Source organism: Chanos chanos, chromosome 6 (assembly GCF_902362185.1).
Source record: "Chanos chanos chromosome 6, fChaCha1.1, whole genome shotgun sequence".
In the NCBI taxonomy this organism is placed as follows: Eukaryota; Metazoa; Chordata; class Actinopteri; order Gonorynchiformes; family Chanidae; genus Chanos; species Chanos chanos.
Window position 1 is genome coordinate 8,807,110 of NC_044500.1, and position 20,897 is coordinate 8,828,006.

Consider the following 20,897-nt stretch of genomic DNA (forward strand, 5'->3'; position numbering starts at 1 on the left):
GAAAACTGAACAAGAAAATACCACGAGGATTGTCTGATACCTGATGCCTGCTTTGTTGTAGATATTGTACTATAGCAAATAGAAATCCAATATTTTTATAATGTAGATATTGCTTATTAAATATCAATCATTGCTTACATTTCAGTCATTATGGTTGATGTGCACTTGCACTCTATTGATACATTTGAATTTAGACTTTTTCGCCCCATGTTTGTAAATAAACTCTTAGAAAATATTGTTACATAATAGTGTTATTAGTGAATGGAGCTACAAAGCATTTTGCCAAGAAACTGTACGTTTCTGTTTTATCAATTTCTTACTAAAACTGACGGCATCTCATTTTAGTGTGATTGAAGGAACTGTAATATTTCCTCACCATTAAAACCAATCTGAAAGAAGTTCAAACGGAAAGTGTTGTGCTTGTGTATCCTGATACTATGTGAACAGAAGAAAATCTCACAGACAAGTTTACATACAACACATATCCGTATTTAACATCATTTTTACGATATTTTGACAAATGAAGAAATACAGATTTCAAGGCAAAAAAAAAAAAAAAAGAAAAGAAATTCCTTTCACAATAATTATACCTAAGTAAACCTTACCATTTCTGTAAAAAAAAAAAAAAAGACATTAATCCACTGTAGGTTTTTAAGCAGACATACAGTAGAAAAATAAATCCAGTTTACGTTTGAGCCGTCTTGTAGGACAGTAAAGCACAAAAGTCAAACTGTGATCTCTAACCAGTGAGCAGCACCTGTACAAAAAAAAAATGCTTCTTGGGAAACTTGAAAGTTGGGTTAAAAGTGAAAGGTTGCCAAGGGCGATACACAATCGTGTTAGTTCAACCCTCCGAGTCCATGATGAAAGTCTCAAAGTCTGGATCCAGATCAGACACCAGAGCGTCCACAAAATCCTCCACGGTGGGTTGTTTCTGCAGCATGCCTGCACAAGACACAGAACATGAGTGATATCACTCACTCCGCATGCAAAACTAACTTTCTATCTTTGATTCATGTCTGTGCATCATGTTACTGCGGTGCATTCATGTCGGCTGTTAAAAAAAAAACAAAAAAAAAACACAATATCTGTATGTATGTCTACGTAAGTGTACCTATGTGCCAAGACACAGACACGCACACACACACGCGCACGCACTTCCACACAGACGTACATTCCGGCTCAAATAAAGGTATATTGTCTAGGCAAATGAACGGCACTTGCTGCTAACTGGTATGTCTGCTTTACTAGGAATATGCATGTATGTGTGTGTGTGTGTGTGTGCGTTTTTGGAGTCAGTCTGGAACCTCCTGAACTCTGAGCACACTCATTTTACAATTCCACTGCACTCTGACTTTGAAGTCAGATCATTTCCCCTTGTAGAGCTGCCAATGTAAATATGAACTCTTCCCCCACCCCCTCTTTCCTGTATGGGTCACCTCCACCACACACACACACACGCACGCACACAGCCAGACGCATATCAAAACCTGCATGCACAGACACAGACGGCAAGACACTCACAGCAACTCTCTCACAATTGAAGTCATTTACAAAAAGACCTCAAAAACCAAAAGAGCCTAAACACACAGACAGATAGAAACACACACTCACACACACACTGATTCACACACTCACTCACACATTCACTCACTCACTCCAAGGCTACTTGCTGAACACACTTTCCCTGAAACAAATGAAACCTGACCTGTATTTAAAAAACAAAACAAAACAAAACAAAAAAAACAAACACCTGAGTTGAAGCAAATGGAGACAACTGTACAGAAACTGGTCTACAGCCACCAGAATCGTCAGCCAGAAACTCACCAGATCCACAGATGAATAATTAAGACAGTGGGATTTCTTACAAAAAAAAAACCCATGCCACCAACAGCACAGTGCCGCTAATTTCCAGACTGTTGCCATGTTTCCTCACGGGGCTGAGGGAGGTATGGATGCGGCGTGGCCTGTATGAGCCTGGCTGGTACGGATCGGTAAATGAATAAGAGCTGGGCTTAGTTCAGTCGCACCCTATCCCCAGGCCACAGAGGGCCCATTACGTTTTTAACCAGTCCTTCCCAACACCTGAACACACGGCTCTCCTGCCAAAATATGGAAAAGACACACACTGGAACAAAAAAACCCCAAATGACACAGACAAACGGACTGATGGGGATAATACTGAGTGGAAAAACCCATAAAACCAATGCCTGGGTGGTGTCTTTAGTACGGAAAGGGCTGAATAATGGTTTAATCGATGAAGAATTTAGCATTGGTTAGAACGACCTACCTACAGGGTTGTTCTAATTCATGCGAAACACACACACACACACTGAGAACTGAGAAAAAAAGACCACTGGCGTTCGTGACCATGTGATGAATCCCACCGCGGTGACGGTTCGGCTTTGAATCCAGTGAAGAGCTTCACGCAGCTGAGCTGCATCCAGAAACACGCTGTCTTGCTCTCTCACTATCACTTTCTCTTAATGACCGCAATTTCCTGCCTTTGCCTCAAAAGGGATTTAGGATACAGCACAGATGAGATTCATTTTTCTCTTTCTTTAAACAAACATTCTTCTGTATGAATATTTAACCAAACGAGCAAAAAAAAAAAAAAATTCCAAACCCTCAAAGTTTTTGTCCCAAGCTCCAAGGCATCAGGCACCAGTGACCGATGAAGTGAGCGACCAGACGTTTACACAAGCACATCAAACGTTGAGTTCGCTTGAAATGCAGCAAAGAGGATAAAGCATAAGGCTTAAGTTAAAAAAAAAAAAAAGAGAGTACTGTATTATTTTGGCTAACTCTACGTTGGACGATGGAAAATTAACAGCCCCCCCCCAAAAAAAACAAAAAAACAAAAAAAAAAAAAAAAGAGAAATCATTTCCCCCAAATTCATGTGTGAAAGAGTGGGCCAACTGTACCAGAACAAAGAGCCAAAAAAAAAAAAAAAAAAAAAGGTTCACAAACTCACTGCCAGATAGGCTGTGAATTAAAAAAAAACCCAACAACAACAACAACAACAACAAAATTCCTCTCTGTAATCACTCTCTTGGGTTACTGGGTGGGGTTTTCAAATGGCCAAGATAATTGACAGCTGCATACACAAATCACAGTAGTGTTTTTTGGCAGCTAGTACAGTGGAGCAAAAAAAAAAAAAAAAAGAAAAAAAAAAACAACAACATTCACTGTGAAACAAACACAGCATTGCACACAGTGGATACTGCTGTCAAGTTCAATTCCTCACCCTCAGTCTTTTCTTGTTTTTAATTCTTCCATTAGTCATTGGGAGGATTTCGGTTTGATCTTTTGTTTAAACTTCCATTATTCACCAGAAGGTTTTCAGAAAGAGAACTGAAGTCAATTTAAGAAAAAGAAATGGAGAAGAAAAAAAAAAAAAAAGAACAGGGCATTTGATCTCGTCTCCTACGTCTGAACAGCTTCATACTCTAAACATTAGCCAACATAACTCTGAGCTTTAAAGCTTAAACATGGCTGGTAAAGGTACAAATTGGAGCGATTGTGTATTGCCTCACCTGGGATTAATCCCCTCCCTGGGAAAAAAGAAAAGAAAAAAAAAATTGCCCTGCACAGGAATGTGTGATTTCTGCAGGTAATTGCACAACGCTCTTAAAATGACACGCAAAAACTCCCGAAGAACGGCACGGTCCTGCTCGAAACATTCACGGAGAGGGGGGGGGGGGGGGAAACAAAACAACACAAAACAAAACAAAACAGGCAGTTCATCAGAGCAGGGAGTTCGGTTATGCTCACATCGCCGTTAACCGACACAAACGCGGCGGCTTCTCTAGAGGACCGACCCGACTTTTTTCGCGTTCGTACCGCTTTGTCTGTCGTAGGAATGGAACGACTGTTTGTGGTTCGTCGAAAAGCCAACAAGTCACAGCAAACTGAAGACGATAAACATAATGTCTTGGAAGTCAGAAAAGTTAGATATGTTTTCTCAACTGTAGACAGTGATATTTATCTGGTGAGGGAGAGGGAAAGATGGCTATCTTTATGATTGGTCTATGGGTCGACAGCTCGGGGCATTCAAAGGTTAATGATGGCTCCCGGGGAGACACCTCTCTATAAAACTACATCAAAGTAAGTGTGTGTGTGTGTGCGTGCGTGTTTCTGAAAATAATTTATTCTCTATTATCCCACTGTTTTTTTTTCTGTCTTTGGGGGTTTCCCTGCAATTTGGGACTTTGAACCCTAAACAGTTGAAAATCTGGCCAGAAACAGACAGCGTTTTACACAGTCCTCTGAACATACAAAAGAACCTGATATACTGACAGAACAGAAACCAACCAGAGCTAACATTTATTTTGCACTATTTCTAAAAGTTCTCCACTCGTCTGCTTCTCCTACGACCTGCGGCACCCGTACGCCGCTTTATAACGCGGATCATAACTGCACCCAGACGTTATGTGAAGTCATTCCTATTGATGCTTAAATATTTCCTTTTATTATCATGGGCTGAGCAACTTTTAACGGCCTAATTATACATACCTACCCTGCAGCCCTACAAAAAACAAAAAAAAAACAAAAAGGTTTCTGGTTTCCCCTTCTACTTCTGCTTTTCCATTTAAAACCATTTGAAACAAGTCAAGAGATGTATGCAACGACCTCCTGGTCTACCCCCCCCCGGCAGCCTGTGACTGCACCTATAATTTACCATATTGAAGCAAACCAGTCTGAAAAGCTCAAAATAACGCAGGGAAGGCGCAGGGGGATGACGGCATCGCACAAAAGAAAAGAAAAGAAAAGAAAAGAAAAGAAAAGAAAAGAAAAAAAAAACAGGCAAGGTCCATAGAATTACAGACTGAGGAAGTTATTAATGGCTTAACATTAAAGAACGGTAAATATTTTCGTTTATTTGAAATGAACGTGACATTGTTCCGCTCAATTGGGAGTTCAGCGGCGTAAGCCGCGTTGCCGTTCTTCCCCCGAAACGGATTCAATGGTTTTAAAGATCCGACTGTGTGAAGTGATGACAACGTCGGACAAAAGGTTGAATCCGAGCAGCCCGCACACAGCAAACTGTGCTCTGACTCCGACCGGGCTTGTTAGAGGCCTGGACAGTTGCCTACACCAACCATCTGAATCCCTACCATTCAATAGAAACACACAAAAAAACGAATTCTTTCAAAGCTACGTCGCTGCCATTCACCGCTTCTCTATTCTCCTCCGATCATAACATGAGTCAGGCGATACGCACATTATTGAGTGTCTGTATTCTCGACCTCTGTTTACTGCAATAAAACGTTACAACACGCCCATTCTGACCAATCATCTTCTTCTTCTTCTTCTTTTTTTTTTTGAAATCTAATCGAAACAATGACCGTCTGTTTAAAACTCCAACAACTCTGCCACCCTCAAAACCGTCACAAATCACCTTGAAACTGAACCTCTGCAGAAGAAAGAGAAGAAAGAAAGAAAAGCAAAAAAAAGCAAAAAAGAAAAACATACTTTTAACCAACAGTAACTCTCTCTCTCTCTCCCTACAGTAGTGGGACAGGGTCCAGGTGCCCGGGCATCTCATTGTCCTGACTCGGACTCTCCGCGGACAGCGAGGTGAAAGTCCATGGGAAAGAGTCGGCTGATGAAAGCCGCCTCTATGCGGGCGATGGCTGTCGAACACAGGCCTTCAGTCAGCGCGCCCGTCAGCCCGTCACTATTCACTCACCCCACCGCCATCTAATCCCCCCCCCCCCCCAATACCCTTGGTTTTCAGCACCTGAGCACCTGGGGGCTGGCCAGATATAGGTGAGCACCTGGGGGCTGGCCAGATATAGGTGAGCAGCCGAAGCCAAAGGCATCTGAATCTCTCTAGGGGTGGCTTTGATTCCCCTATATGCCTTGGTACCCAGCACGCACAGTGAAACCAAAGAGCCCTGTTCACTCATCTGTTGCACGGGAAAAGAGAGAGAGAGAGAGAGGCGAATTTGGCTCAGAAACATATAGGACCTCTGAGATGTGGTTTTGTTGCGGTTGGGTTTCTGCAGAGACCAAGACAAGGTCGGGTCTAGCGAAGTGACATGTAGGAGTACCAGCAGGTGCGTTCACATCTAAAAAGCCTTATTATGAAACACCCCCCCCCCCCCAAAAAAAACAAAACAGCTCCTCCAAAGGCTCCTTTCCTGATTGGGAGTGTGTATGCATGACACAGCTGTGGAGAGCCAAGACATCAACTCACAGGCCCAGTGCTACAAGGCCTGCACATTACTGCCTTCACATTACTGCCTTCACATTACTGCCTGCACATTACTGCCTGCACATCACTGCCTGCACATTACTGCCTTCACATTACTGCCTTCACATCACTGCCTGCACATCACTGCCTGCACATCACTGCCTTCACATCACTGCCTTCACATCACTGCCTTCACATTACTGCCTGCACATCACTGCCTGCACATCACTGCCTAGAAACAGTGCGTTGTCCTTTCTCCTTTTCACCTGGCTCCTGTAATTCAGCTCATCGCTGACCTATCCGTTACGCCTGCCATCTGTAAACGCTACGGCTCTGGAGATAACGAGTCAGAAGACTCAAACTCCGAATTCCTTTTTTGCACGTGAGAGAGAGAGAAGAATGAGGGAGAGAGACAAGAGAGCGACTGCTTACCTTCGACCATGAGCAGGGGCTCCTTTCCACCCCCATGCGCCAGCATCTCCCTACGATAGCGCTCTCCAGTTTCCCTTAGAGACACACACACACACACACACACACAAAAAAAGTTTACGTTACTACCACCATTCCACACCGACAACCTGTGGTGAAAGTCTACACCACTCTCCTACACAATACACTGACAGTCAAACAAGAGCTTCGGCAAGGGCCAGGTGTTAAGACGTTGAGAAGTGTGATGATGGAGAACCTGATTCACTACAATTACAATGAGGGTGAATCTTAAACAAAGAACTGCTGGTGGCGTCTCGAATGGATCGGCTGGTGACAAGCACGCAGAGATATCCGCCCGCCTGCCCGCCAAAGCTAGCGTTCATCTCAAATTAACGTTGTGTTCAGTCTCAAGGAACACCTCAACAAGACACGGCTTTGAGAAACCGGTTAAGCCAAATTTCCTGTTGATTCACCGGCTGAGAAAAAGGACGCATGTAATGTCTAATAGTGTAACATCTGTAACTGGCTAAGGGTGGAGCACTATTACAAAACTCAACAACCGAGTGTCTGGTCTATTAAACACAACAGCAGTCAGAATTTTAGGTTTAATACAACCCCAAAAACATTACGTCAGTGATCAAAGCAGCACAAGGCAGAAAAAAAAAAAAAAAAAAACGTTACTGTTACAGATTTTGCTTTGTCTTCGCCTGCTTCACTCTGTTACTTTCTAAAACGACGGACATTTGAGCAAATGCGCGTTTTGTACGTTCTAACCAAGGGAACTTCTATGATTCATAAGTAAAGGGGTGTGTGTGTGTGTGTGTGTGTGTGTGTGTGTGGGCTTCTGTTCAGCCTAAGGTCAAAGGGTCACTAGTTTGTGTTGAAAGTCTTTGCACTCTCACTCACCTGTTTAAAGGGTCTTTATGGAAGCACTGCTTCCACACCATGGAGGCCACTGCTCGTGACAACAGGTAGGAATAGTACTTTGCCCCGTAACCAATCAGGTGGCTGAATCTCAGTTGCCATGCCTGCACAGAAAGAGAGAGAGAAAGAGAGAGAGGCCACAGGAGAGTGATTAGGTGTAGCCACGGAGACCGTTCCAAGCCAATTCTCAACGTCACAGGCCAGTGAGATTCTCTGGAGAATTGAGTTCACCAGCGAACTTCATCAGGAAACCGTAACAGTAGTCTCAAAGTCTACGTCATCATCAAAACCAAAATCAATACTCATATACATAACCAATGGGCTGTCCAACTATACTCAGATTTCATATGATACACTAATCATATGTCGTCATCTTGGCTATCCCTTGAGGTCTAGGATGATGGTCTTCGTTCTGTTGGTCTATTTGTTGACTCTCAGGCGGCTTATGAGTCCAATCTTGGCTTTGAACGTCCTTTCGCATTCAGGACAAGCAGTTCCAGAGGGCGGATCGCGGATCTCTTTCCGTTTTCTTCTCTTTTCCTCTAATTCTGTGCATCTGTTGGCCTCGAATGTTGCTGTTCCTTCTCTGACGATGGTTTGCCAGAGTTTCCTGTCCTTGGAATTTGTTTCCCAGTTGCTGATGTCGATGTGACAATTCTTCATGTTGGCTTTTAAGACGTCTTTGAATCTCTTCTGCTGTCATATGATATGATGTTCTACAGATATGAGTCTCACCATACACACACACACACGAGTGACAGGACTTTCATTCTGTTCTTCACACGACTAGTGCCTTTCATGAGCGTGATTCATGTTTTGACGTCATCTGAGTACTAGGCACTTCCTTTTAATATTTTGAAATGTAAATGTAAAACAATGGCTTTTCGTCTCATTGAATGTAAATTTGGTTCTTCGTGTTTTAACCTAACACAAAGACGTGGAATGGAAAAATTTAAAAGCTCAAATGTCTCATTGAATGTAAATTTGGTTCTTCGTGTTTTAACCTAACACAAAGACGTGGAATTGAAAAATTTAAAAGCTCAAATGTTCAACAATATCTGAGGGGGGGGGGGGCGGTTGGGGGGGGGGGCACAGGCAGACAGACACTTGCCTGTCTAAACGATGGGCCAATTTTAATTTACATATACAGAAATCACATGACGACAAAGTGTGAAGTGACTAAACATCAGAGCCTAGCTACACCTTCCAGACCCTCAGGAGCTCTGCAGCGCTTGGTAAGGTTTTCTTTCTCTAATACCAGACCTGATACCGAGAAGACGGTTTAATGCCAAACAGTCCATCCTGAGAGAAGGCAGATTTACACCGGGACAGACGGAGCCTATGATTCATAACGGGGCTTTAAGTGGCACTGACTGAAGGAGAGGACTGTGTTTGTGAAGCCCGGGGGTTTATTTAAACAGCGGCGTGGAGGCGGCACGGGTTGGGGGGGGGGGGGGGGGGGGTGGCGCGAGGCGGTGGCGTGAAACAGGCTTTAACCGCTAACTGTCAGTGTGACGGGCCTCATCTGCCGCCTAATGGCTTTAATAAGGCTAAACGGCACTCCGGCGCGGCGCGGCCGAGACGCGGAAGCAAAAACAGTAGGACGGCCGGGGACAAGTGCCCCGGGTGCTCTCCATAGCGACGGTAATTGAGCTCCGGGGCCTGTGACTGACAGCGTGAAATCGCTGGTTTTAGATACTTGAGACTGGTGGAGCGTGAGACCTCGTACTGGAGTTTGACTTGGTGCTTTCCTTAAGGCTTTTGAGAACCTGTGAATCCAGGTGACGGTTACTAGGGAACCGCACACTTAAACAGAAACGTGACAAATTATAAAAAATCGAATTAAATGCATTATTTCTCATTCCATATCGCTACCAACAGGAGGAACGCAGTTCAGTCTTCGGTCTCCCTAGCAGCATTTGATTCAAGACTATGATGAATTTCAGCGTTAAAACTTCAATCCTTCAAGCCAAGTTTAATCTCTCTTTTTTTTGAAATTCTCATAACTTTCATAGAAAAGCAAAACAGTCAGTGGAATGCGATATTTTGCTGGTTTCTCCCAAATATAAGCAAGAGCACAAGGGTTTCCGTCTGGTCCGTGTGCTACACAGCTGCTGCCTCACTCTGTGCGGACACGGCTGTCGAACTCGGTACAACCAGGGCTAAAACGTTTATCGGTCGTTTTTTCTTCCTACGACCCCAAGTAAAGTTGTGACCGTCCAGGGTTGTTTAAAAAAAAATGTATAGTGTTTTATTTCAAATGTTTTTTTTTTGTTGTTGCCGTTGTTGTTAATAAAAAGTGTGTCCAGTTTGCATTTTATAATGTCAGAAAAATGCATCACAAAGAGAGGGAAGTGTACAGATGTACTCTGAACCGCACTCTGGAGAGCAGGAGCAAAAAAAACAAAACAAAAAAGAAACGGATAAAACAGGGGGAGAGAGTGATTTAGGAGCCGGTAAAGGCATCATGGCTGGACCAATTAAAGAGAGAGGGGAGAATATTTAGTACTGGGGAGGCCCAGTTCCCAAATTCCCAATGGCTCCAGATAATTACAGGCCAGGATGAATGGTTTCATGAAAGCCATTCCGGAATAAAATATGTGTTTTCGATTCCTCTCCTCCCCCGCCCCCCCCCCCCCCCCCCCCCCCCACCCCACCCCCGACTTCTTTCTCGGCAGGCTCTGTATTCCTCGCCACACAACACACAGCTGCAGGAGCACATAAGCCCCCCCCCCCCCCCCACCTCCCGTCCCAATACCTCCTTTTTCTTTAAATGACTCCAGAAAGAAGAGTTTCAAATATTTCCCCCGGGGAGTATTCATTCAAAGTATTCCTCTGCTTTGTTATTTTAGCAGGCCTCCAGAAGAAAGAGAGCAAAAAAAAAAAAGATTTAATCCTTTAAACGGTGCTGTGCTTAGGTTAGAGATATAAAACCACAGTTGAAGATGAGTGGAAAGAACAAAAAAAAAAAAAACAGACCTTGCTGTGGTTTTGCCGTGTTTTTCTTTTTCTTTTTTTTTTCTTTTTTTTCCTCGGGCTTGGGAAACAGAGACGGGGGACGAGAGACGACAAGGTGTAATTAAAGATTAGACGGGGAGTGAATTTGACCTCGGCCGCTGTAACTGAGCATACAATTCCAGGTCCGACGGCCACCAGCACATTTCGACGCAGGAAACGGCACAAAAGAAAACCAGAGGAGAAGTCACAGCGCCACTTCCCGTTGACGCTCGGAGCAGAACATCGCCGATCAAACCTGTCAGCACTTACTGTGTTCGGAATGTATGGAAGACCGTAAAATGTCTGCTGCGCTTCCTTCAGGACGTCGCTCGTCGATCGGTTCTGGGGCCTCCCGTGATACATCTGATCGAGGGCTGCATAGAAAACCTGTTTTAAAACCACAGGGCAGATTTGTGGATGTTAGTCAATGCTATATCATAAAAAAGAAAAAAAAAACAATAAAAAGAAAAAAAAGACAGAGCGTTGATGTAGCGAAGGCTCCACGCTCGTTGTAATATTCGGCATTCAGACCGTACAGCACGAAGACGTTTTTCCACTCTGCATTTATGATACCTTATTTGAAATGATTGAGTCGCTGAGCAGAATGGAAAGTTCTGGACGAACCAACGTAATATAAAACACAGACAAACCGCATGCCGCGCACTTGCGCTCACGTACGCTGAAGGGAACTGGACGAGAGGAAGGTTAACATCTAAAAACGATGTGTTCTATGTTTGAATCCCTCCCTTGTGTTTAAAGCAACTCCTCTCTGTTCGTACAGGTAAATTTGCTTCCATGAAATCACCGACAACAGAGGACAAATTAGAAAAAAAAAAAAAAAAAGCATTCGCTTTCTGAGTTTATCTCGGCGCTGCACGCATCTCGCGGCGCGGCGTGTCTTTGAAAGGGCTAAGCTCTGTCAAGCCGCCGTTTAGCGTTCTTGCACCTGGGTCAAAGACTATTTGTGTGGGGCGGCATGCTTGCTTTAGACGCTGGAGTGTTTGTAAATGTTTATTAGAGACTGTATATGAGGCCCTGTGTGAGGGCTGACGGTACCTGGAGCTGAGTGTCAGCTGCTCCGCAGACCTTCTTCGACTCGCACAGACGCGCCACCATGCTCTGCGGCAGAGGCTGCGAGACGTTAGAGGAGAGGGGGGAATGAAAAGAGATAAAACACAAACACACACACACACACACAAACACACACACACACACACACACAAACACACACACACACACACACACACACACACAGGTTTGTGTGAATTGTAAGGCTTAGTTCTGGAGGCTTAGTTCCATACCTCCCGTCCTGTGAGTCACTAACATATCTGTTATTCAGTTCCAGCAGGACATCTTCAATTGAAGGATGAAATATTCAGCAATTTTTTTTTTTTTTAGATAATAATCACAGTGAAGATCAAGCGCTGTTTATCATATTATTCCCAGTTCATCATATTTTTACCATTATAACCAGTTGGGCTTGTTAATTGGTCTGGTTCCTGATATTCATCTGCTTGGTACCTCAGTAAGTGACACTGACAGAAAAGGAGCCCAGTCTTTTTTGAGAGACGGACAGACACTCTGTGTACCTGTCCAGTCTGGTAATGACGGGCAAACTGGTTGACCACGCGGTAATCCATGGCGAAGTATTCCATCAGAATGGAGGGAACCTCGGCAAAATCCGTGGCGCATCTCGTCCCTGGGGGGCAAAACATGTTTAGTATAAACATTTACAAGTCTTTACACAGTCAGACTAATTCAAAATCCGCAGACAAGGCAAAAACAATGCTATTAAATTAAAAAGTAATTGCTACGTTGAGTAATGGAAATAACACAGACAAGAATGAGCCTGACATTTCTTTGAAGGTTGATGGATTGAGTCTTGTATGGCATGTATTACTGAAAAAAAATTAAATCGTTATAAAAATAACCACTCGATGTTTTAACGAGCAAAGAGAAACATTAAAAATTGATATAATGCTTTTATTTTGGATTTGGTTTTTTTTTTTTTTCCTTCGTATTTCTGCACGTGATGAAATTTGCATACCCCCCACCCCCACCCCCCCACATATCTGTAATGAATTGGATTGCACATTGTTTGCCCCAAGTGCTAGAAATGAGCCAAAAAACCAAACAGAACTGACAGCCCAATTACAACTTAATTACGCATTTTAATCGCCAGGACCTGTCATAAACAAGTCGGCGTCAGATGATCCTGTTCTTGGTCACGAGTCTCTTGCTCACCACAAAATTGGCATTGCTCAACCCGTCATTAAAAAAAAATAAAAAAATAAATAATAATAAAAAAATAATAATTTAACACCCCCCCCCCCCCCCCAAAAAACAAAAACACCACAGACGTTACCAGTCACGTGCTGGTAGCGTGTGCGTCCCAACATGGAGTGCATGGCGTGACCCATTTCGTGGAACAGGTTTTCCATCATGCCCGGGGTGAGGAGGGTAGGAGCGCTGGGGGTCGGGTGGGGGAGGGACAGCATGAGAACAACCACGGGGAGCTGGTACTGCCCGTCCTCCGCTAGCCGCCCTCCACGGATGGTGAAGTGACAGTCCTGGTTAGACAAGAGCATACGAGACACTCAGGCATGATGGAGAAAGAGTCCACAGTGTTTCTGAAGTGCGAGAGGAGAGAGAGAGAGAGGGAAAGAGAAGAAGAGAGAGAGAGACAGAGAGAGAGAGAGAGAGAGAGAGAGAGAAGAAGAGAGAGAGAGAGAGAGAGAGAGGAAGAGAGAGAGAGAGAGAGAAAGAGAGGAAGAAAGAGAGGAAGAGAGAGAGAGAGAGAAAGAGAGAGAGTGAGAGAGAGAGAAAGAGAGGAAGAGAGAGCGAGAAAGAGTGGGAGAGAGAGAGAGAGAGAGAGATCTACACAGGGTTTTTGTGTGTGAAGCATTAGCTGTTTTCGCTATATGCTAGACAGAGTGATTGTGAGGGATGTATTTGTTATACATCTCATCACATACTGCAGCACCGGTATATCATCAACTGCATATTAGGAGAGAGTTATTTTTAAATCGGATCTTTTTCTATTCATACAGGAACGGGCGAAAATAAGCAGATAATTCTACTGGACCCCCTGGGGTACCAGAGAAGACGGGGAGGGCTGTGTGTTTAATCCTGCCTTACCTGGTGCGGTTTGTCGGGGCGCTGGAAAAAGTCACAGTAGATGTAACCCAGCAGGCCTTCAGACTCATGAACCACGGCCTAGAGTGCAGACAGAAAGACAACCTCATACCCTCATCACCTCGTCACTCAGACGGCCCTCAGCTAACGAGAAATGGCTACAACACTGTGGTGAATGGAGCAATGATTTTAGTGTGACTTACAGTTCAATGCGAAAGCACTGGCCCTGTGCACTTTGCCAAAGTTGTGCGTATTGCCTTAGGTTTGATTAGTCAGAAAGTGTCTACCAACACTGAAAAAAAAACAAACTACTGAACCTCTTTTTGCTTTTTTTTTTTTTTTTCTAGTTTTGTCTTTTGAAACATGTTTGCCCCCTTCCAAGCACTCACATGAGAGAAAGCCAAGGAGAGATGTCTCCTTTGTCAGCCACTCCTGGCTAAAAGTCTATTTTCTCGTGCGTAGTGAAAGTTTTGGAGCTGAGCTCTTACCAGTTTGCGAACATCATCGCTCCACAGTTCCCCCGCACTGGGGTGTTCGGCCAGCAGGGAGACCCCAAAGAGCTGAGAGAAAAGACTGTTCAGACCCTCCATACAGGCTCCCAGAGAGAAATACGGGCTATACAGGCTCGGCTCAATGTTAAACCTGTGCACAGTAACACACGTTACGAGAATGTTACAGGAAGCTTCGTAGAACACAGGGTCTTACAATTTAGCCTGTTTAACACTAATTTATTATCATAACGTACTAGATGTTAAGATCTTCTGTTAGCATTTTCATTTACGCCATCATATATAATGTGACTAGATGGACGCTGTCTCTCATAGGCAGGGCGGAGAGAGGTCAGATTGGAGTCAGAGGTCAAAATTACAAAAAAAAAACGGCGAAATCTAGATAATAATAAAATTGAAATTATAAATTTAGTGAAAAGATGACTTTCCCACTTTCAAGTGGGAAGCAAACTGTCAAACTAACATACGTAAAGGAATCGTTACAACCAAGTGCTGGATTGTATTACTCCCAGCGTTGAGCTAGGACATGTCAAGGTATCGACAGACTGCAAAGAGTTCTTCAGTGGGTAACCTTGGTTTAGAAGGCAAAGCTGTAAGTATTCCAAAAATGCTGTTCTTTTGCCTCAACTTTAAAGCTACCGTGCGCTTGGATTGGGCATGTCCACCTTTGAGAACGTAAACATGAAAGAGAAAAGGCGAGTGTTTAGTAGTTTGTCTGCGAGGCTCTGTCAATCTCTGTGAAATTACTCTCTCTCTCTTTCCTCCTACAGAAAGAGCTACTCACTGCTGCACTGCCTCCAAGGCATGGCCTCCGACGTCACTTAGCTTTAATTAAAAATGGCAAAAACCTCATTTCCTTTCTTGTGGTTCAAAGACAAGATTAACGAGGTCGATTACGATGATTAGACAAAGCCGAGAACAGGGAGACATTGTGGGTCAAACTGCCAGCGCATGGGACAGATAATCTGTTTTTGAGTTACACACGACAGTTGGTAATAACAGAACGGCTTAAGACTGAAACCAAAAGAGGCGATAGTTTACTCTAAGAGTGGTGGACGGGCAAATTCGTGGTGTAACCACATCATTAACTAAATTCGTCAGTACATTAAAAAGACATTCTAAGCCGGAAAAAAATCTGCAACTACACACGCTGAGGGTGAAACACATCCCTCATCGCTAGCTGGGCAAGAATTCTCCCGAGACTCAAAAAGAATTCTTCAGAGACATCCTTCATTTCCTGGCTTTTACGGGGCATACGGACGGAAAACAATTCCCAGAAAAAAATTAAAGCTCTAACTCTGGCGGGCCTAACATACTACTTTATGCATTTGTTTTCCCAGAAACACAACATTTTACGATGTATTAATGTGAACAAATGTGCCTCATTCAGACTGTGACAGTTAAAAACGTCAAAAACAATGCTAACATCTCAAATATAACGACCTCTGAAATGAGACCGGCGTTGTTTTAAAACGATTCGGAAATAATGCTCTCATTCGAAGAAGACGGTGAAGTACAAAAAAAAAAAAACGACTAGAGAACTCTTCCACAGCTTCCAGCGTTCAGACTAAAAACGCCCTGCCAAAAAGCCTGTGGTGGAAACAGGCCTGCGTCCCCGCAAGACCAGTAACAGCTGGCGCAAAACTCCCTGTTTAAAAAGCTCCCCAGTGCGTCTGGCAGCGATGCTAAGTCTATAATGATAGATAGAGAGGAAGGGAAGTTCATTAAGGAAGACCGGTAAAAAAAAAAAAAAAACACTACGAAGACACACTGACAGCGACGGGGGCTGAAAATCATGCAGTCAAAGAATAACTATTAAAATGATGATTGTTTGGACTCAGAGAGGAGGATTTCTAATAATGTGGTTGAAAGAAGGACAGTGCTGCTCAAAAAAAAAGGATACATTTCAAGCGATGCAAGTGATGGATCTTCAACAGAACCCGTAAAAACATCTGTGGAAAAACCTTCGAAAATCATGACTTGGCTGGTGTTGGAGACAACCGAGCCCAAACTCTGATGACCAAGCTTTCAGAAAAGTTCCGATTCTGAACAACATATCTTAAAGTTTTTATCATTTGAGTGAATAACTGCACTTTAAAAAATGAAGGCAGAGAATAAGCGAACAGCTTGTATGCGTTACCGAAATGTACCGTTACATTAAACACTGCATTCGTTCATAACACGCCGCAGAACCACGACGAGAGAAAAAAAAAACTGTGGCATTAAAAAGTAATATTTCACAGACGAAAGACTTTTCCCATAAAGTTTCCCTGTAGACCCTGAATGTCTGTTTAGTGTCTCTGCGACAGAACGAGCGAACTGAAGAACATCTCCTCTCTTCAAAATAGCTCCCAATGAGACGTTAGACTGCCAACAAATCTAACCGGATTATCAACACATTTACCTGGACCTGCTCCCCTGTTCTGAAACAGTGATATTTTGATTCAGCATAACGTCATTAGTAAAACTCATTCAGTTCACATGTTGTTGGAAACTGAGCAGTTCAGTATTCAACATTTCAGTAGTTGGAACACTTCATAAGTGATTCAACATCTTGGTATTTCAAACAGACACCTTCAATTTCTTAACATAAAAAACACGAGTGACCACAATTATCAAAGCAAATTAAGCACGCGAAAAGCCCATTCTTAGAGCAACCACCAATGAAATAAAAAGCTTTAGAAAAAAAAAAAAAAGCCAAGAGACACAACACAGCTCAGCACACCAAATCAGCAGCAGCCATGCACAGTCAGGCTGAAACAGAGGAGGAATTGTGTTCAAATAGACTTCAGCTGCTTTTATCAGCCTGCCAAGTCTCCAAAAAAAAACAACAACAACCACACAGTACAGTTCATTAAAGTCTGAATGACTGTATTCAATGGATATTTCAGATTCCCCCCCCCCCCCCCCCCCCTTCCAATCTGTTCTTTCCTCTTTGATTTGGGACAGATATTCACCCCATACATACGTGTCTCTATTCTTATAGAGCAGTCTGGGGATCCACCTGGGTGGGCGAGCGGAGGCCGCGACATTCGAGACGTGTGAACGCTTCGTGCCGGCCGTGCCACCTTTGCACGTGGAGTAAAATGCTATGCTACCATACTTCCACCCGCTGCCGGAACTTAACGAGAATCAACCAAAATACATTAAATAAAAATCAACCCTGTTTGCTGCTGCCCGCGACCGCGTCAAAACAGAACGAGGGGGGGGCGCTTGACGAAGGGGGAAATCATACACATTTAAAAGTGTTTTTAAGTAAATGAAACCCTTATGAGCGGCCAGGGCGGTCCTTTCTGTTTGTTTACATTGTTTTCAGCGCGTTGTCGACCGCTCTAATTTAATCTATACGCACGTTAGATTATATAAAACAGAAGATTCATCGTTTCGTTGTTCAGACCTCGATCTCGCTTTGGCTTCTCACCTCTCAGCTCGTATCACGCCGCTGAAATATGGATGATCCCACGGCATCAGTTCCTTAAACGGAAAAAATACCCATCAATACTACATATGTCGTATATATGAAATGAATTTCCTGTAGACAATGCTCATTGCTTCTTGATTATAAGCAATGTGTATTAGCGTGCAGATCTTGATGCAAGTCTTGGAATACAAGATTAAGGGACTGGTAATACTCACTGCATTTCTGGGGTTGAGTTTGGCTTTCATGTCTCTCATCATGTCAAAATCTTTTGCTGTTCTGGGAAAATAAAAAAGTCTGTATACCTCAATCTGTATACTGCCATGTGAGGATGTCACACTTTAACCAGGGAAAACGAAAATATCAGGATCGAAAAATGAAGTAAAATGCATCTTTCTGTTGTTTTTGTGGTGACAGAATCAGGACAGTGCATCAATCATGACTGATAACAAACTGTTACTAACTTCTACAAATCAAGAACATCCATGATCACTGGCCCTAATATTCAAAGTTTACAGTGACACCTTGTGGTGAGAGAGAGTAATGACAACCCTTTACAAAAAAGTCCAAAAGGCAGATACACAAAGAAGTTACCAAAATTTACTATGATTAATATGATAGTAATAATGTAACTCTGGTACAGTGTACTGTTGGCATCGCAATACTTTGTTAAATGGCCACAGTGGCTTGGTTTCATTCTTAGCTTACGGTGAAAAAAAAAATCAAACCAACCTGTCTGAGAGCTTCTCTGTTAGAAGTTGCAAGAACTTCATGACATTTTCTGCGAGCAGAAATAAAGCGAACGGACAACGTCACAACTAAGTCACAGACTCACGGCAGCAACAGATAAGATCTGACCAAATCCAGTTCTGTATGTGTACTGTAAACGTCCCACTGTGGGTTTATGTTATACCTGGACTTTTGGCGATGGTTCCTTTCAGTGCCCTGTGAGCGTAGGACTCATAGCCGACCAGTCGGGCCAGTTTGTCCCGACATGACAGCAGCTTGTCCAGGGTGTCCATAAGATGGCTGTTTGGGTAGAGGAAAATCTTATATGCAACTTCTCGAACCTAAAAAAAAAAAAAAAAGACAAACACACAGTCAAACGAGAGGCAGGAAAAAAAACAAAAACGTGTAATCAATCATTCTGAACCAATAGCAATGAAGAATACATACGATGGGGTGTATTCGGAGGACATGCTCATTAATTGTATTTTGCAACACGCTGTGGAGTCCAACCATAAAGTGATCATAACAAATGAAAACGTGTTTACTGTAAATAAGCGCGATCGTACCAGATCGTCCGGGGATTCGGCATGTAAGCCTCCGATCTGAAGGTACTTGCCCTCCCTGGTGAAGTGCTGATGTATGTGGTCGGGTATAGCTCTTTTCTCTATTCTGTTTGGGAGGTGACTGCCCATGAGAAACTGGTTGTTCAGATCCAAGAGTTGAACGTTCAGGTTGACAGCATCTTTCCTCTGTAAAGACGAGTAAAAGGACAAAGAAAAGGGGAGGTCGTATAAATCTGATGCTAACGGGGTCGGAATCGATTAAGAACTTAACTGAGAACTGATTGCTGATTCCAATTCAGGTCTTGGAATTTGAACTGGAGTCGGATTTGACACCAGTCTGGTGAGCCGACCCGCGATCTAGCGGACAGGTACAAATCCTGCTAATGTGCACGTGTTGAAAAATTGATAATGATGAGGATTAGGGCAGATAAAAGAGGATGTTATGCAGTAAAATACACTGCTGACCTGTTTCTCATCCAGATGAATTCCACTTATTTCAAAGTCAAACATGAACAGTTCTGCCACTCTCCTGAGCACCAAAGACACACACGGAAAAAAAATATTTAAAATTCAGTATCATTTTCTGGTTTGCACACTTTGATTTTGTAAAAGCCTATACTAAGCTTATGAAAAAGCCATTTTATACCAACTTGTTGGTTTATCACAAGTATTTGCCACAAAAACATTACTGAGAACAGCTGGTCCTCTTAGTCGTTTTCTAGGACCATACCTTGTCTCTGGATCCAATTTTGCCATAATCTCTTTATTATCCAACAGATTCTTAAGGCTTCTGCACAGATCTACATTAGTGTTCAACCTGCAAAACAACATGCAATTAAAATTTGCCTTTTATAACTCAAATTGGTTCTCAAGTTAACTTTTCAATGGATATGCATACTTCTCCACCATAGTGCCAATACTTATGCAGGTCCTCTCTGCTGCTTCACGAAACGACTCGTCTGGATGTGCCACCTTGACGAAGTCAGCCTGAATGAACATCGCCATAAAAAACACATCAGGCAAGTAAAACACCACTGTAGAACAGCTCATAAGAATACGTCAGACATTTTTTTTTTTTTACCAAGTCGGCCACCCTGCACAAGCTGTCTGAAAGCTTGTCAAAGGTCTCCACGGTAACGACCCCTGGGGGACTGTTGCATGCTTTCTCTACCAACTGCTCTGTTTCTCTGAGTGCTCTTTCTTGAATAACTTCAAAACCTGCCGTAGAGGTTAATTCTGGTACACCAAACAAGCCCTGTGGGAGGACACAACAAACATCTTCAGTAAACGGATTAGGGATTATTTGATTTTGTTTACATCATTTAGGACAGAGATGCAAAACACAGCTACGTTGCCCAATGAAAATAGTACAGTCCATAACACGTACCACTTTTTTTTCAAACAGGTCCAGTCTTCTTTGAGCTTTGGCATTGAATGCAGCTCCAACCGGTGACCAGGTAGTGACCCTTCTACAAAAAGTCAATGTCTGCCGGTGCTTCAGCACACAAAATAACTGTTTACAGACGGACATGTTTGCTAGAAATGATGGCAACAGTTCAAAGTCACCTCTTTAAGTAACAGTTTAACATTTAAGTAACGTACAGTTTAACATTTAAGTAACGTACATTATAATTCAGATAATCTGAACATTGTGATAACGAGCTAGTTTATCGAAAGAGACATCTTGACGGTCATACTAAACGGATAAACTGATAAGGTTTTCGACAAGAGTAGCGACTGTGGAGTAACACTCTATTGCGAAGTTGCCACGACACAGATAAATATTAGATATACTCATGCGTTCGCACAAACTGTAATTCACGAGACGTCTATGCAACAACTTCGACCAACTGTACATGTGTTTGGATTCTTCAGGTCCGACATAATTTGCAAATGTGTAAACGCACTTTCGCCATGAAAATTATATTGGTTTCAATTTCCAGCTTTCAATTTTGCATACTTATTGTTTTATAAATGACATAATACTTACATA

General features: G+C 43.0%; 1 protein-coding gene across 1 annotated transcript; it reads right to left on the minus strand.

Annotated features, from left to right (window-relative positions):
- Positions 1-516: 516 nt before the first annotated feature.
- On the minus strand, positions 517-20,435 carry mipepa (mitochondrial intermediate peptidase a). Its single transcript, XM_030777098.1, has 19 exons — positions 20,292-20,435; positions 19,986-20,159; positions 19,803-19,891; positions 19,635-19,721; positions 19,370-19,433; positions 18,908-19,090; positions 18,526-18,682; positions 18,345-18,393; positions 17,831-17,891; positions 17,616-17,668; positions 14,174-14,327; positions 13,689-13,766; positions 12,916-13,120; positions 12,140-12,249; positions 11,607-11,681; positions 10,821-10,937; positions 7,536-7,657; positions 6,633-6,706; positions 517-945 (listed from the first exon to the last, which is right to left on the minus strand). Exons 1-19 carry the CDS (start codon positions 20,433-20,435, stop codon positions 845-847), a joined length of 2,097 nt encoding a protein of 698 aa, XP_030632958.1. The 3' UTR covers positions 517-844.
- Positions 20,436-20,897: the final 462 nt, after the last annotated feature.

Excerpts from the sequence above, each read along its gene's own strand:
- mipepa (XM_030777098.1), bottom strand. The coding sequence starts at position 20,435 with ATGTCCGTCTGTAAACAGTTATTTTGTGTGCTGAAGCACCGGCAGACA. Across the intron at positions 12,250-12,915 it reads ACGCTACCAGCACGTGACTG|GGACGAGATGCGCCACGGAT; the intron begins GTAACGTCTGTG and ends TTTGCCCCCCAG. Across the intron at positions 11,682-12,139 it reads GTCATTACCAGACTGGACAG|CCTCTGCCGCAGAGCATGGT; the intron begins GTACACAGAGTG and ends AACGTCTCGCAG.